General features: G+C 42.8%; 1 protein-coding gene across 3 annotated transcripts in view; it reads right to left on the bottom strand.

Annotated features, from left to right (window-relative positions):
- Positions 1-1804: 1804 nt before the first annotated feature.
- lnx2b (ligand of numb-protein X 2b) overlaps positions 1805-18210 on the bottom strand; it is an 18126-nt gene continuing 1720 nt past the window's right edge. For 2 of the 3 annotated variants that reach the window (XM_035649726.2, XM_047334496.1), the window contains 9 exons: positions 11888-12441; positions 10765-10943; positions 8545-8744; positions 6963-7397; positions 5813-5959; positions 4750-4924; positions 3782-4025; positions 3532-3690; positions 1805-3441 (listed from right to left, as the gene is read on the bottom strand). In XM_035649726.2, the coding sequence (XP_035505619.2) occupies positions 3306-3441; positions 3532-3690; positions 3782-4025; positions 4750-4924; positions 5813-5959; positions 6963-7397; positions 8545-8744; positions 10765-10943; positions 11888-12294 (2082 nt within the window). In that variant the 5' untranslated portion in view covers positions 12295-12441 and the 3' untranslated portion in view covers positions 1805-3305. Of the gene's footprint in view, positions 3442-3531; positions 3691-3781; positions 4026-4749; positions 4925-5812; positions 5960-6962; positions 7398-8544; positions 8745-10764; positions 10944-11887; positions 12442-13366; positions 13520-18210 lie in introns of those variants that run through there. The other variant, XM_035649727.2, reaches the window with a different exon arrangement.

Below are 18210 nucleotides of genomic sequence, written 5' to 3'. Positions count from 1 at the left end.
CTGAGCTCTCCTAATGCACCTTATTACCAGCAGCCTGCTGCCCCGCTACCAGAAACGTGGCTGTTTGTCATGTTTAACAAGGTGTTGCGTCGTTAAATTTAACAAGATGGGCTGCAATTACTCGACACATTTGTTAAACCATAACGTGCCGCTGCTGATTTCTAATGTTGTGGATCAGCGGTCAAAGAGTAGGAAACACTGAATCATGTTCCTACTATATCTGACTACAACCCCCGATTACTGGAGTGGTGGTCTTTATTGGGGCTTGTTTTATGGTCCTTTGTGCTTTTTGTTTTCACATTCACAGTCTGTCCCTGAGGTTTTTACTGCAGTGATCTGCTCCACCGGTTTTCTAATAGTTTAAACTCAAGTTACTGCCTCTACTGATTGTAGTTAATTCCGAACAGCATCACTACTTGTGGTGCAGTTTAACCACAAGGTTTAATCATGCAGTTGAGTAATTGAGAATTTCATCGATAAAGCAGCTCTTGTCTCATAAAGACATTTTAAGTATTCATTTTTTTTGAGAATCTTGACGACACCGTGGACATCTCAAAGTATGTAGTGTAACTTCACTTTTTTTTCTGCCACTTCCCAGAAAGCAGATGTAATGTACGGTTGAAAAACATGTAATTTTCATAATGAAATTACTTGTAATTTACTTGAGTATTTCGAATTAATGATACATTGTACTTCCACTCCACCAAATATGGGAAAATATGGTCCTTTTTACTTGATTTTACGTAAAAAAACAAACACCTGATATATATATATATATATATTATATTATATTATATAAATTTTAAAAAAAAATCCTCTTCCAGGAGCTTGGCGGCTCTAAAATGTTACAGTTCTGCAAGATGAGAACTTTTACTTACACAAGAGTATTTGTGCATTGTCGTATTGCTAAAACTTCCACCACTGGCTAATTATTGTGCGTATGATTGATACTAAGTTGACTGTCTCTCTGTTTGACTTTCCTATGTACCTTTTGCATTTTTAGCTAGTCATACTAGTCTTTCTGTCTCGTGTAGTTGCATACACAAACACACATTTGTCTGTGTCTGTGTGTCTGAGTGTGTGTGTGTGTGTGTGTGTGTGTGTGAGAGATAGATCTGAAGAGGCTGTAAATGAGGGAGAAAGTCATGGACTCTCGTGCATCTGTGTTAAAACATGAAGGAATTCACAAATGTGAAACCGTGCACTCTGCATTGTTAACAATCCTCTGTCAGATCCAACAATGTCCTAATATAATACCAAACTGTCTCTTTGTCCCGAGGTGGGATCGAACATTTAAAGAACATATGTTTGTGCACATTTAACTTCACGAGCAAGTGTCACAACACCTGAGAAAAAAAATGAAATTCTCAAATAAATTTTGGAAATGTCCAACTCACTGCTTTGCCCACACTTTGGTAAGGAACCTGTCACTTCTCTACTGCACAGTTTGTGTCCACCAGGGGTCACTGTGCAGTTTATTGGACAGTTCTGACTGGTAATTCACCATTTGCCCTCATTCTGCAGTTATCCTGTAAAATGTGTTGTTCTAGGAGAATGTGGCTGAGCTAAAAATCCCATGTGAACCATCTGATCAGTGTGACATATGAACCAATATCAGCTTGTGAAGCCCCATAATATATTTATATTTCATTTATCTTTAATGTTGCAGTGATTCTACCATCTATGTAAGATGAAATATTTCAGATTGAGTTTTTATATATTTAACCCTGGGATGTTTCTAAAACATCTTCATTATTCATGGCACCCGTACAGAGCAGTTAGAGACTGAATAAACAGAAGAACGGCAAGATCTATTATGATTTTATTGAACATAATGAAACGATGGACGGGCCAACGCATACACAACAAATATTTCATAGTCACTCACTGAATCAAACATTAATTCTGTGACAGTATTCTGAATTGTTTTATAGGTGTTGCACCAGTTAAGATACAAGAAAGGCCACAGGGAATGTGTTGACACAAAAAGTAAATCAAATTTATCTGGACTAGGCCATCCATCTTTGAATTCATATTCAAGGTATATACACTACGTAATGAGAATGAAGAATGAGAGGAAATATTCAAGGTATATACACTACGTAATGAGAATGAAGAATGAGAGGAAACACATTTGGTAGAGTGGCAATTTAAGGCAAGTTTACATTCTGGTTTGTCCTTCAATGTCTACAAGGCACCCGCTTAACAGAGTCATTCAACGTGAGGCAGCGTATCATTTGAAATAAATACAGAGCTCTCGTACAGGGGCGCGGATCGGTTGATAAATCAAAAGTTGAACAAAAAGTTGTCTTGCTTATGGCTTAACAACAACCAAAAATGCATCACAGATTTATTTGATTCTATCGACAGACTCACAGTTCCCGGTTGTTGCTAAAATCAAGGAAATGAACTTCATGTAGTTCTGATAAAATGGTCCGTTCATCGTTCCTGTGAAGTTTATGGGAACGTACGGTTTCACTTTTATGGCTAAAATCAGATTTTTCAGATCCTTTAAACTGAACGTTCTTGTCGACATCAGGCCGATCAAAGTGTCAAACCTAAGGTGAGGGCAGATCTCTTTCTATACCTTTCCTAAAAACCACAATGGTTAAAATAAGTCTCTTTTTCTAATCCATAGCTGCTGAAATTATACTTTCCAATATATTTCCATCATGGCTTCATCATTTTGTTGAAGCCACGTTTTAAAAGTACAATAAAAAATAATGTTGATAACACTTAAAAGAGAGGATGCTTTTTTCTGTCTTTGGCATCAGTCTATACAATCAGCAGCTACCCATCTACTACAATTCATCATTACATAACTTGTCTACATCTACATTTCATCTTTGGATGCTGTTTATGTGGATCAAGTTGATCAACTAAACTATAACATTAGCCAACACAAAAATATAGATAAAGCTTCGGTAGAGGATAAAACCGGTGTCTGAAAAGTAGCGGTCCTTCCGGTTTGTCCTTAGCATATAAAGTACTTCACTGATTGTCGTCGTCTTGCACCCTGATAAAAACTGCCCTGTGACATCACCACACATTGAGACAAACGGCACCATTGTACACGGGACGGTTCTTATGTTCACACACACACACACACACGTGTTCGGTGCTACGTAACTGATTTAAAAGCCTTAATAAGAACGTAACCAAACGATGAGTAACATATGGAAGGGAGAGAGAGTGGTGAGTGGACCAGTCAAGAATGCAGCTGAACAGGGCAAAGTCTGTGTGTGCGTGTGAGAGACAGAGAGAGAGAGAGGGAGAAAGAGAGAGAGGGAATGTGCATGTGTTTTCTACACCAGGCTGCCGGGCCAGGACACCACCGTCAGCGTGACTTTGTTCTTCTGCAGCTTGAGCATGGGGATGAGAGACGAGTTGTTCATTCCCACTGTTGTGGCTCCGTTCACCGCCACGATCTCATCGCCGCACCTGCACAGGAGGAGCACAGATGCAAGGAGTGATGAAAGCACACAGGAGCTGATTACGGCGCATGCGGGAGTCAAACGGAGGTCAACTTACTTGAGGCGTCCGTCAAAGTGAGCAGGTGTACCAGGCACAATAGTCTTGATGAAGAAAGGCTGCTGGCCGTGGCTCTCCTCGTAGCCCCCGACGATACTGAAGCCCCAGCTCTCGTTGTTGGTCTTCTGCAGGACGATGTCCCGGCACCAGTGCATGTGACTGAAACAACGAGGGGCAGAGTCAGAGCTAAGTTTTTTCCACATCAAAATGAACAGAAGTCAAAGTGGATAAACGATGAAAGCTGTTTCACCTCGGTAAGCCCAGCCAGCGAGTCCACAGCGGCGTCCAGTTGAGGGCGTCGTCTCGTGGATCGTCCATGGGGTCCAGTTCGTCCATGTTGGCAGCCTCGGTCTCCTCGTCCAAGTCCTCGGAGAGCGTCTGGATGACGCGGAGCACCACCTGGGACTGAGCCGTTTGAGCCTTGAGCACGGAAACTGCCTCGTTGTAGGTCAGCTGGGTCAGATCGACGCCATTGATGCTCAGGAGAATGTCACCTGAGGAAACACAGGTGATGTTGTGAAGAAAAAAACTTCAGGGGATCTCTGTGTTCAATGTTAGATGTACGGCAAAAAATTCTTATCACAGGAACATACTGTACATTGCTGTCAACTCGACCGCATGGATAAAACTATCTGTCTAGGACTTGTATTTCGGCATATGTCCTCCCTGTTTAAGTGTCTATGAGCAACACATTGCATCCCTGAAGAGGATCAAGAGAGAAGAGAATTGCCCTTTAGTATTCAGCCCTTTATCAAATTGTAAAAGATTTTAAAACAAAAATAGACATTTGTTTCCTGACCATTTCTAGCTGTTCCAGTGAATTTATCCAAATATTCCCTCATAATTAACTGGTAAGGATTGAAATGACCCCACTCACGACCAGAGCTGCAACGATCAGACAATTAATTGATGAGTTGATTGGTATGCAATTCATCAGTGACTACTTTGTTGTAATTATTTTTTTAAAGCAAATTTCAAAACATTTGCTAGTTTGAGCTTTTAACGTGAGGACTTCAAGGTTTTTCTTTTTCATATGACAGTAAACTGAATATATTTGCATTTTGGACTTTAGAATTTTGACATTTTATTTTTATGACTAATGACTAATAAAGCACAACAGCTATAACAAATAATTTCTTTAACATCTTCATCTTCAAATAAAATTCCTTATTGTTAAAGTTGAAAAAAAATCACAGATGGCCAGATGTTGCTCTGTACCTCTCTTGATGGTGCCATCTCGGTGCAGACAGCCGACAGGCTGCACACTCGTGATGTACACGGGCAGGCGGCTGCGACAGTCCCTCCCCCCGGCGATGGTGATGCCTAGGGAAAGCCGAGGCTCCTTCTTCAGGCTCACGGTCTTCTCCTGGCTGGAAAACCCACCCGGAGGATCCTACGTGAACAATGACACAACAATGAATATGAAACAACGACAAACATATTGATCAAAATTATTGTGGGGATTTTTGAAATTATGCTGGCCAAGTTTACATATTCTCCACAAAAATAATTGTCTTATCGCTCTTTTCTTGTTTGACATAACATGCCTCACGTCTGTGCTACCTCGGCCCCTCTGGGATCTCTGGACCTAATTGATTCCTCTCGTAGAAACAAATGTGAAACATCTGAGTTGGAGCCGAGAGGTAAAGGGAAGAGGTAACGTGTGAGGATCAACACTGAGCTCTCGTAGTGGAAAAGATGTGTGGAAAATGACAGTTTTCAACCAGCCTCCTTGGTTCTTTCTTGAGTCTGTAAACCATCAGAAGGGAAGCGTGGGGGAGGGGGCTCTTCCTCCCCCCCAGCAGGGAGCCCACCCCCCTCCCAGCGAGACGAAAAGGCTCGGCTCTGCAGGCGAAAGCTAACTGTTACCGGCTTTGATCCTCTGCCACCCAAAGAAACGACCAAAAACAACAAGACAGTGGCCGTGTGGCAGCAGAGTGAGCAGCACCCTGGGCCTTTTGATCAGGACAGAGGGAGGCCCCAGAGAGGGGCTTTCATCTCTGCACACCGATGCAGGTGTCTGCTCTCAAAGCTTCTCACCCCCGACTAGGGGGGAGTTGCTATTCTTCCTACTGACAGCGTATGGTACAACTGAGTGTGACCGCGACTACACCGTGTTAACAGAAACAAGTTTGTGGTTACTGGTAAAAATAAGTCAAAATTCATGCTATGGAGGACACACACAAAAAAATTGATATGCAATATTTGACATAAAAGGAGGCCAGGAGTCATGTGTTTTGGTCTGAGAATGAATTTGTGATCAAATTGTTCTGTGCATCACCTTCATGTAGGTGGACCGGCGTTTGAAGTACTGTGGCTCGGGCGCCCTCCTGGCCGCTCTGCTGTGTTGACCCTCTCTGCCGCTTCCTCCTTCCTCCTGAGTCTCTGCAGGTCTCATCACCACAAAGTTCACACGAACCTCACTGGCCTGAAAGCGCACGAAAGAAAAGGAATTCATTCCACCGAAAAACAACACAAATTTTTTCCATGCCATAATTATTGTGTCTTTAGGCAGATCCGCTCCCTTCCTGGCCCTTCCTTGGTTCATGTTGTTTCCTGAATGCAGTTTGACTCGCAGAGACTAAATACTTAATCCATCACTTTCATGCACTAAAACAACTTCAGTTTTTTCCCGTGCTGCTATCGAGCAATCTTCGGCCATTCTATCACTTGTCCTATCTGGGTAACGACCATTCAAAAAAGCTTTTGACATTTTTATGGATACAAGATTTGTTTTGGTGAATTTGGTGACCCTTTGACCTTTCATTTGACTGCCACTGTTAGGCCTAAAGAACAAGCTGGCATATTACCACACGCGGCTCTTGAGATTTGATATTCTGTCCACATTTGTAGCCCGACTACATGTAACTCTATAGTTGTCATCTTGTTTTTGCTCTTTTTAATCACCTTCACATTGTGTGATGTCATTAAAGCTGCAGCCTCTAAGCTACTTTGTTAATGTTGCATCATTGCAAAGTAACTAAAAGCCGTGATTGTTCTGTAAAGTCGTCCCTGTTGCTGCATTCAAATGTTGTGGGAATCTACAACAGCTGATGCTGACAGACAAACTAACAACCACTAACAACCGAGTGCTTAACTTTATAAACCTTTTTTTAAATAATTTAAGAACATCATTTAGAAGATGTTTGCATGTTTTTCGTCTTAGTTGTGTCTCACTCTAGGGTTGATCGTCTAACAACATAGTTCACCCGTGTGAAGCTTTTTGTCAAATAAATCTAAGATCCCAAGTGTCTGTAATTCCCTAAATGCACCGAAACAAACCTTTCCATGCTCACAACAACCACATTACACAAAAACCCAACATTGCCAAAGAAAAGGAAAGTTAAATATAACTCAAAACAATTGCAGCCTAAAAGGAAGGAATACCTTTAAACGTAAGGAAAAAAAAGAAATTCGGTCCTTTTACATACCTGTATGATCTGGGCAGCGCTCTCAGGTGTACCGTGTCTTAGGTCGTGGCCGTTAATGGCCAACACTTTGTCATTGTTCCTCAGTTTTCCGTCTTTGGCTGCCAAACCACCAGACAGCAAGTCCAGGATGAAAACCCCGCTCTCGTCCGATTTGCGGATGAGTTTGATGCCGAGCGGCTCGCTGCGCTGACTCTTCATCAGCGTCACCTGTAGGACTGTGCCGGGGTTGTGACTCGAGGTGGCGTTGCCGTGGGGACTCTGAGAGGGCTGGGAGGCGGTGGAGGAAGTTGTGGACGAGGAAGGGTGATGGTCAGACCGCGGCTCCCGCGTTTTGAAACCTTTCTCCTGCATAACGGTGAGTCTGAGGAGGGAAGGCTGCTGCAGCACTGCGACGGCCCGCGCATGGGGGACTGAAGCCAAGCTGATGTCGTTCACCTGGACACACAACACCACAGAGAGAAACAGCGACACCACGGTCAGCGGTTAGCAGCCAAACACAAACACAGCAGTCATTACTTTGCATGAATGCTGAAACTGTGAAAAAAAAACAAGCAAAAAGTTAAATTAACAAATTATGTTACTTTTTCCTGTAAGATATAATGAAATAAAAATGCAAGTCATTTTCAAGACATTAAGTTCTGCGACAATTTGTGATGTTTCATAGACCTGACTTTTATATTGTAGCTTTCCTTCTTTTTCTTGTTCTTGCATTACAATGATCAGAACCATAGCAAACAACTCATTGCCTTTTTTCTGTTTATATTAAGAGCCTGTCAAAGGCATCTTTGCACCTATAATCTGATGTGACAGTGGAGCGACACAAAAATAAATCCAATCGGTTCAAGGGGAAGAGAAAGATTGAGTTTCAAGATCATAGAGATAGAATCACTCATCTCTCTTCACGTGCAAAGGCTTTCAACCCCCCCAAAAATACTGTAGCTTATGTTCCACATCCTGAAAGTAGCCTGTTAGCTGGCAGGTTTTTGTTTTCATTTTCAGGTTGGGATCTGTCAGCTTTAGAGGAAAAGCTGTACTGTGGAGGACACACAGCTCATTTTACTGTGGGACCTTGTGGAACCGGAGGGTAGAAATCAAAGGAGGAGGACAACAGAGGAAAAGAGGACACCACAAATTATTAAAATCTCTGATCTGTGATATTATGTACTTCCATTCTCCTCTCCTCTATCAACACTTCCAGAAGACTAATCGTATTGATCTATATATAACCCTCTCAAAAAGGACAAACCTCATGTTTTAACACTGATCCTCTCAAACAGGCACAAGTCAATCAGTGACAGCAACCAGGTAAAGTTGTTTACACTGACATGACGTGTTTGTCCCCGGCAATAACAAACCACACCTCGTTGCCATGGAGCTAAAACTTGTTCATCTTGAATATCTACTTTCCCATTTCCCTGCTGAAAAGCACTGTGTTTTCAACTTCCATGAGAACACATTGAAAATGTGTTTATGGAGAAATATGTTGATTTGAAGTGTCACTTCAAAAGAAGAGATGAATACTTGACATCATGGGCTGTATTGTCTCGACTCTCTCCTCATTTAGTTGATGACCCCCTCTCACCTCTAGGATATGGTCCCCTGGGGCCAGTCTGCCATCACGAGCTGCTAGCGAGTCCCGGACAATCTCCTGGATGACTATGTTCCCCAGCGGAGTGTCCTTCCCCCCCACGATGCGAAAGCCCAGCTCCTCCTCCGGCTCCTCTCTGAACAGCTCCACCATGTTGGCCTCGGCAACCAGACTAGACCGAAGAGGGGTGTTGTCTGGGGGGGCGACAGGAACAGAGAACATCAAATCATATTCTATAAAATAAATCTCGAATTCCACAGGTGAGTTGCATATTGTAGAATACCTGATAAACAAATGAGAAATAAAGCTTAAATTTCAGTGTTGTTAGCTAAAAACATCCACTTAAAAGGCATTTCTGGTCAATGATTTTCTATAAAAAAATTAAAAGAGTACTTGAACACTTTTATTAATATACTATTAATAATTGCACTTTTGGGTAATATCTTCCTTTTAGTCATCATTTACCGATCACCAGTTACACTGTAACAACGGATCCTCCAAGTCGATGTAAAAAGCTGCCAGGGATCCAAACGACAAGAACATTTTCATAGGCCTACAAACATGTACAAATCTGTAGTCGAAATCAATCCGAATATTATTGTAGTTCAAGGTTGTCACTACTGCACTACTACACACACGGAGGAGACATATATCAGCCATACATCTTTAATGCAGTCTGTCTATTCCTATAAATCACCTAAAATATCAGGAATATGGTTTTTAAATTTTCTTTCAACAATGTTAAATGGTCTACAGATATAAATGCAAAACCCCACATCAGCACTTTCAACTGCTTTTCTCTGCTTATTTCAACATGACATATAAACTGAGTTATGTAACTAGTGATATAACATAAAATATATAACACACATGGAAGAGGAAACACAAGGAAACTGTAAAATTGTCCTTTGTAAACATCCTGACTCAAATGTCTCCAGCCCTGGCATCCTGTCATGCACACGCACTGACCAAACAAAATGATTTAGATCTTTGGTCTGCTCTTGGTTCATTTACAGCTCGTCTAGTAATCTGATTTTTGCATCATCTCACATCTTTACAGTGAATGTTACTATAAACTGTACTATGATGGACAGACCTATGACAGTATGTCCAGTTTTGTAATTGATTGGAATTAACATCAGAAGCACATATAGTAATTATTATGTAGTCATAAATGAAAGGGGGCCTTCATGTCTTTATTTAATATATCCCTCACATTTATTGTATTTGGTCAAAAACCTTGTAGAAAAGCGAACTGCACATAAAGTAAGTTATAAGGTTTACTCTGCGATTTAGAGTATAATAAATATTGATCTTCTCATCTAAGCTGAGCAAAACCGCAAGAAACTATATTTAATAATATCTTTATATATATCTTAGTATATCTTTACAAAATGGAGACACACATTTCAGCACACTGAACTACGCAGAGTATCTCAAACTTGGAAATGGACCGTGGGAACACGGAGACTAGGAAGTATTTGTATGCTCCAGCTAACTCCTCAGCAGTGCTGCCAATCTATTCAGTCCCACATGTATCACAAAGGCAAGAACTCCATCGACTGCAGAGGTAGTAGAACCTGGATGAGTCAACATGCTGACGAATGGAAAAAGAATTTAACAATAAATGCGTGTATAACTTAATAACATTTAAAGGTGTGTACACTGGTTGTACTTCACTTAGTTCTTGACATATTTTCAGAGCATACAGCAGTGATTTGACTAAAATACATATGATAATAACAACAAAGCAAACTACTCTGTGGATGCTGATTATCAGTTGCCTGGAAACTATGTTTTAGTGGACGTTGGTCCATTGAACTGGCTCGCAAGTTGCTTTAAGTGTTTTTCCCCCTATGATGAGACAGGAAAAAAAAACCCTGTGAGCTGGCACATTTTTCTGTGTCTAGGCTGATGATTCACCTGAGACAGACCAAGAATCAAAACCCTGAAGCTATAAACATCAGTGATTCCCACCAGTGTGTTTTGACAACAGCCCCCACTGAAGAGGATGAGCACATGACCCCAGCAGGGAAACTCATTCATTCCACCACACCTGGAAGCTTCTATATAAATATTATTCAATGCCATTGCCAAAGAGTATGACCAGCCTGCTATGGAAAATAATTTCCTAAGATGTGGTCATTCCAATTATGCTGTTTGTACAGAACACAGACTTCAGGTGGTTGTTATAAAGGTGAAGATGACTCCTACCATCCTCACTTTCCTCGTAGGCAGGATTGATCAGCCCAGGCTCCGGCTGATCCCGGGGTGTTGCTGAATGTTTAGCATCACCAGGCGACTCCCCGTCACTCTTACGTCCCTTTAACTCATTCCAGGAGGGCCTCTTCCTCTTCTCTGCTTCCTCTTTCAGTCGTCTGAAAACAGGACATCTGTCGAAAGACAGGGACAGGGAGGACACTGGTAAATGAGAGCGACAAAGGTGACGATTGGCATTTTCTTTCCTTGTGAATGAGCATCTTTAAAATGGAAAGGGTTGTTGTTGAATTCTAGTTAGCAAGGCGTGCCAGGGATAGATGGCCAATAGGGAGAAGGAAAATCAATGTGAAGTGTTTTCAAAGGAACAGGGGAGATAAGTAAAAACACAAATCTTTATTCATGGAGAGGATTTAAAAGAGAAATCCTATGCAGACGAACAGACGATTCCACTGCATTGCAGGGTGTCTGGGTTGAGTCTGATTAAGTCAGTCAGAGCGCTGCGACTGCTACATGCTCCTCATGCCTGAACTTTGCCTCCTCTTTGTTTGCTCAGAGAGGCGGCAGCAGGACTATTTGCCACCAGCGTATGACTACATCATGGCTGGGTTGATAATCACCATGCTGACCATGTGGAAAACAACTCGTCCGACATGCACCGCATCCTGAGCTCAATGATTACAAGTTTGTGAGTTTGTTGAGGGACTGTGCTACCCGGAACAAATGGAGAAAAACATACGTTGAAACAGTACAAGAAGGAGACAAAAACATTTTTGATGATAGTTATTTCACATTCCTCAGTCTGTTTGGGCAGGGGCTTTTGTTTTTTTTAAAGAAATCATAAATAATACCGCGTATATATGGTGCTTTGCTGGAAATATCTAACTTACCAAGTACTTTGTGACTAATATATGACTGAACAATATATACAACTCCATTGCCTAATGTTGTGTCAAACAAATAGCAATAACATATTGTGACTGGCCAGCAGCCGGACAACAGCTTGCTCTCATGTGCACTCGAATGACAGGCACATAGAATGGGCTGGTGAAGAGACTGACTAAAAAATTGACTACAAAATTTCCTACATGTTTATCAGATTTTTCACCCAGAGTCTCACCTGTTGTGCAAGTGAGGCTGCAGTTCACAGCGCTGCATCTGCTGCTGGCACTCTTCATAGTGAGGGCACATCACAATCAGCTTGTCCAGCAGGTTCCTGACCAGCAGGCTGGAGGGACGGCACTGATGTAACTGTAGCCGCTGGCGGTCCACAGGGCAGAAGTCCTGCTCTCTCAAGAAGTTGCTCAGACAGTGAAAGCAGTAAGTGTGGCCACAGGGGGTGTCCATGGGTCTGAGTAGGGGCTGCAGGCAGATGTGGCAAACCAGCTCGTCGTCCACCTCGTCCTGGTACTCGTACAGGTGGTTGTCCAGGCCATCGTGCTGCTGGCCACACTCCTTACACACCCGTGCCCATGAGAGACCGGCAGCAGTGCTGCTGCAGGTCCCTTTGGTTTCTATCGTAGCCATTGGCTGAGGGAGCTCAGTCCAAACGTCAGTGTCCTTTCAGATCTGCGTCCTCTTATCTCATCAGTCCAAACATTAATCCATTCAAATAGTGAAAGCGAAAACAATGGTCCGGAGTCATCAATGTATCCATGTCTTCATTTAGATTTTCTGTTGGGGAGAAACACAGTTAAGTCTACTGGAAAATTTGGACTATTCCTACTCGTACTGGCCAGCTCCACAGGAAATGACAAATCCAAAGTGCAGCAGCAATAAGGCAGCAAGCCACAGCTGCTTCCTCTCAGCGAGTTTCCTGAGGGACAAAGGGAATTCTCATCCCAGCTAAAAGTCACCGCGCTCACACAGAAAGAGCTAAAGTCTGTGAAATGAGGCGGGAGGACGGGACTTAAGTCAAACCCCTGCTAATGGGAAGGAACAAAGGCACGGCACTACACGAGAGTAGGAATTTTGAATGAACTGGGGAGAAATGTAACCCCCATCACTAATGAGCCCTTGCAGCCAATCAGCAGTGGTCTCAATGCATTTGTGCCAATCCTAATCTCCTTTAATGCCTTCTCATACGGAGTGTTGATTAGAAACACATTCTTTGGTGAAACTTTGGGCTGCTCACGCACACATATGATCAAATAAAAATTTGAATACATGGAGTTAGATCAGATGAAATCCACCTTGTAATACAGATTTCAACCGTTGGAAGCACGTTTGGAGGGGTTCCAAGGGAACCACAACATATTTTGGAATCAATGAAATGTAATCGAGTCACACTAAATTACTTTCTGTACAACACTGACGAGGAGTTTTGAGCTGAACACTTTGACTAGCCTCCCTTCTTAGTGTCCGAGTGGCTACAGTGACACAGAAACCCACAACACACCACCAAACACCTCCTCAAGATCCATGACTTTGTGCTGAATATACAATAAGTAATGTATAGAAAATGTATTCCTTGCACATTTCCACATATGACAAAGAAAAAACAACTACTTTCAGTTTCCTTTCCTTTACAAATTTATTTTGTATTTCAGCCACAAAAGGACTGCTTTATCTCCAGTGTGATTACATCGGAGCGACTCACCCGAGATGATATCTTGATGATGATATGTTGTCAAGCGCAGAGTAGCCACCGCACGCAAACACAAGACTCTAACATAGTGGCTGCCTGAAGCCCGAATGAAACCAGAGCCCTGCCTCTCCAGCAGCATACCGTCAGAATAATGGTGTGTGTGTGTGTGTGTGTGTGTGTGTGTGTGTGTGTGTGTGTGTGTGTGTGTGTGTGTGTGTGTGTGTGTGTGTGTGTGTGTGTGTGGACACACATTAGTGTGCATGAGTGTGGATGTGTATGAGCTCTGACTGCACCGGTGTCAGGAATGCAGAGGGGAATTGGTGTAACTAGGCAGAGAGAGGCAGAAGGAGAAGCGCTCCTTCTGCCTCTCTCAAGCGAATGTGTGTGTGTGTGTGTGCGTGTCTGTGTGTGTGCGGACTCAGACTGCTGATGTTGCAGTACTACAGGTAAAGCACTCTCAGTAGCTGAATGACTGATTGCAAACACACAAGCCTGATTACAAATGTGTGTGTGTGTGTGTGTGTGTGTGTGTGTGTGTGTGCACACATCTTTCCACAAACGTACATCCTGGCTGAGGTCACACAGGCCTTCTTTCTCCCTTTGTCTTTACTTTGTGCAAGTGATACCTTGTCCTGTAATGGATAGCGGTCATGGATCCTGCAGCACCAGGAGAGAAGCACAGTAGAAACCAGGCTGTGCTCCATTTATATACTGGGTGCACCAATGACAAAAAAGAGAGATAAACGACACAACTCCCTCATGATAAACACACTGAGCTGCTCTGCTGCAAAAAGGGCAAAGCTGGTTCTCTTATCAATAAAACATTTGCAGTTTCACGCCCATTGAATTCCTTCTCTATTGCGTTATTCTTACGGTGCAGTATTTGCTTTCTGATAAAGTGACATTAACTAGTTGTGGAGTCACAGCTGGCCACAAAGTAATTCCAAAGGTGTCAGGCTCGGAAGCTATCAATAGCCACCAGTACCACATGAACACAGCAGTAGATCACTACATTTCTCAAGGATACAGCATGAAATCAATAAGAAAGTCTCCATTGGACTTGTCAAAAAAGTGTACTGAAGAAACAATTAGTTTATCGATCGATTTGTCAGTGAATCCATTAATCCACTTGCAGCTCTTTTAAATGCCAGTTTTACTGCTGTAAACTGAATATCTCAGGCACCTTTGGCTTTGGGGAATTTTTGATTGGTATTTTTTTAATAATTTTCAGTCATTGCACATGGCAGATTGTCAGGATCTAGCCAATGTAACTGATTTATTCACCCGACCACTTGACAAGAGATTTGCAGTTTTATCTCTGGGCTTTGGACTATTGGTCAGAAAGAACAAGCTAAATGAAATCAGCTCACAGAAATTGAGTCAGGCAATTTTCACTTTATTTCTGACATTTACTGGCCAAACTATTAATCAATTGATAAAGGAAATGATGAGCAGTTAGTTTAATAATGAAAAATAACTTTGAGCTGCAGCTAAAACAGGCAATCTAAAGACATAACTTTGGTCCAGGTCCGTGAATTTTCTGATTACATAATAACAACGATTAATCCTAATCCTACACTAGAGCAATAAAATGATTTCCCAGGAATCCCACAGTGTTGAGGTTCATGTTTATAAAACAACAGCACAAGACAGTTTTGCAATCGAGGGGGGTGAAATGTGTTTGTACAGGTCTAAATTGTTCAATAATACTAGCCTCGACGAGGGAACGCCTCACCCAAGGCCTCATGATCATGTGACAGTCTGAGCTTTGGAGGGAAATGTCTGTGGCCCTTCGGTGTCCTCCAGTCTCCCAGAGGATTACCCGCGGTGGCGTTCCACCGGAGCTGAGCCGAATCACTCGCTTTGATGGTTGATATGAGTGAGTCACATGTGCGGCCACGCCCTCAGCGAGCACAGGTGAAGCCACATTTTAGACAAATTATTTCTCCAGCTCATGAGACAGGAGGTGTGTCACGTCTACCTCGAGCTGACACCAATGTCTGGTGTTTGTTACCGACAGAGATTACACAAAAATAGGACTGCACATGCAATGCCAAATGGATCAAATGACTTTACCAGGATGGTCTGAGAATAACATCATTCAATGAAACGCTCCAACACGTCCAAGATGACACATTCAAGGCTGCATCACTTCACCTATCACAGAGATGAATTGGATATTTTCTCTATTTGGTTTAAAAATATCTATTCCTTTGTTACTAAAATAAAGTGCAATCTATTATGAGGACTGTTTGAACATTATGTTACCGCAAAAGCAACGACATTCAAAGTCTCCTGCTTAAGATATAATCACCAATATTTGCATTGCATATCTATATGCGGGGGGGGGGGGGGGGGGAAACAACTTCAGCCTTTCATGTGACATTAAGACCATCACTCCCCAAAGAGTTTTCCGCCCCAGCTCCCTCCTGGTTTGTACATTCGTATAACTCACATGTGCTGCGGTACCAGTGTCTCAAGAACAAGTCACACATCGAGGTTAATCTCCTATTCACACGGCTCCTGAACCTCCCACTGCACAGCAGCCAGGCCATACATACTTAACAAATACCACCCATGGCTTTAATTTAGGGAGTCTCCACTGCATTCAGCATAACGCACAGGAGGTAACACTAAAGCTGCTTTTAGACATAGACGCCAAAATACGGAAAATGTCAGCGAGCGAGTGGGCGTGTTGATGACTGTAAACATAAACACTGCTTTCCGCAGAGGAATTACCGTCATTGCCCTGCCTCCTGCCCGCCATAACCCAGACGCCACAGAACGTTCCGTAGACTTTCGTAATGGTGTGAACGCGTCTGACACGGACAATCTCCTGCTGCGTTCGTCATATGTGGAGCGCCAACTCCAGACCCAACGTTGCCATATTTTGTGGAGTATATGTCTGAAAAGGTAATGGTCCTAAATAACAGATGTTAATGGGATTACTCAGCTGGCGAATGACGTTCCTCAATAAAGGATGAGGTTTAAATACTATAGTTTTAAATACAGATTTCCCAGACAACTTTAAAGGAGGCTTCTCCAGTTTTCCCCTTTCCTCTAGTGTGTTATGTCGTTTTTTGTGTGTATGTGAAAAGTCTGCAAAGTCTGCAAAGCGAAAGGGAGCTCCTCTCCCCGACAAAAAACACTGCTCTCGTAGTCGGTAGTCCGGCTGATGAGCCGCAACATGGACATCACATCACCATATTACGTACGTGCATAAAGCATGTCTAGCGGCTCGTCTGGCACGCCCCCAACAAAGCGAGGTAAAGTGAGAGCGAGAGAACTGGAAGTGGTCGACTAATCACAACAGAATGGAGCCAGCTGGCCAATCAGAGCAGACTGGGCTTTATCGGGAGGGAGGGGCCTTAAAAAGACAGGAGCTAAAAGCAAACGTTTCGGACAGAGGATGGAAAGATGAGCTGCAGGAATGGACAGTATGAGGAGACTGATGTGTTTACTAAATATTAGAGCATTTAAACCTTTTCAAGTAATAACACGAATTAAAACTATGAACCTGAATACGAGCATGATATGTATCCTTTAATAGAAACAATGGCTACTGCAAAAGTGTCATAAATACATCAGTAGTATCATCAAACTTAAAGTTGTCTGAATCTGAATCTCAAGCACTGTTTCTTAACTAGATCTCAAAGAATATCATGGATGACTTTCGTTGACAATTGTTTTCCTTTTGAAGAGCAGCTGCACATAATCACACCACATGAGGCCACTTTATTATGGTGCCAATTTTGCCGAGGGGATTAATCGTTTAGTTGATTGACAGAAAATGAATCAGCAATTATTTTGATGTTCCAATAATCTCAATTGATCTTGGTCACAAATGGATATATAGTATCGGCCGATATTATCGGCCAACCGATATGAGCCTTTTAATGTGCATTTATGTTTCCATTTTTTTGTAAAATAGATGTTTATATTCTTAATTCAAGTTCTATTTATATGGTTGTACTTGTACTTTCCTTTCAATTTATAGTTATTTATGATAAAGTTAATGGTTAAACTAAAATATCACGCCTCAATTACATTTCTTTGTCATAAAGGTTTGATAATGACATCTGAGGAATCATTGACAGATTTTTAATAATATATTATACGCACGTACATACATTATATATAAAATGTATATATGTACATACATTATATATTTAAAATGTGTGTGTGTGTGTGTGTGTGTGTGTGTGTGTGTATACAAAAACATACATACATCCCTAATATCGATATCGGCATTGGCCCCCAAACATCCACATCGGTCGGGCTCTACATAAAACCTGTACTTTCACTTATGAAACTGCATAGTTTTTAAGGTCAATGCCACTCCACCAAGGACTTGATTTTGAAACGCAAGACTTTTACTTGCAACAGAGTAATCTATATTTTTGTTCTCGCGGTGGTGTTGGATGAGTACTGCACGTCTCTGTCGTGTCGTCACATCGGGACCATAAACAAGTCACTGGGCCCCGGAGCTGTCGGCCCCTCGGCCCCTCGGCCCCTCGTCTCCTCGGCCCCTCGTCACCTTGGCCCCTCGGCCCCTCGTCTCCTCGGCCCCTCGGCCCCTCGTCTCCTCGGCCCCTCGTCACCTTGGCCCCTCGGCCCCTCGTCTCCTCGGCCCCTCGTCACCTCGGCCCCTCGGCCCCTCGGCCCCTCGTCCCCTCGGCCCCTCGTCACCTTGGCCCCTCGGCCCCTCAGGGACACATGCGGACACATGCGCGTGACGGAGGAGGCAGCAAAGTTCGGCCTCACGAACGAACCGTGTGGGTTTCAAAAAACACAGCAGGTGAGAGTCCGAGCAGGCGGACGGACATGGCTTCACCTTCAGCGCACACACACTCGCA

Source organism: Scophthalmus maximus, chromosome 9 (assembly GCF_022379125.1).
Source record: "Scophthalmus maximus strain ysfricsl-2021 chromosome 9, ASM2237912v1, whole genome shotgun sequence".
NCBI classification, from domain to species: Eukaryota; Metazoa; Chordata; class Actinopteri; order Pleuronectiformes; family Scophthalmidae; genus Scophthalmus; species Scophthalmus maximus.
Note: the sequence above shows the minus strand (reverse complement) of the source record. Positions and strands in the feature narration are given on the sequence as shown.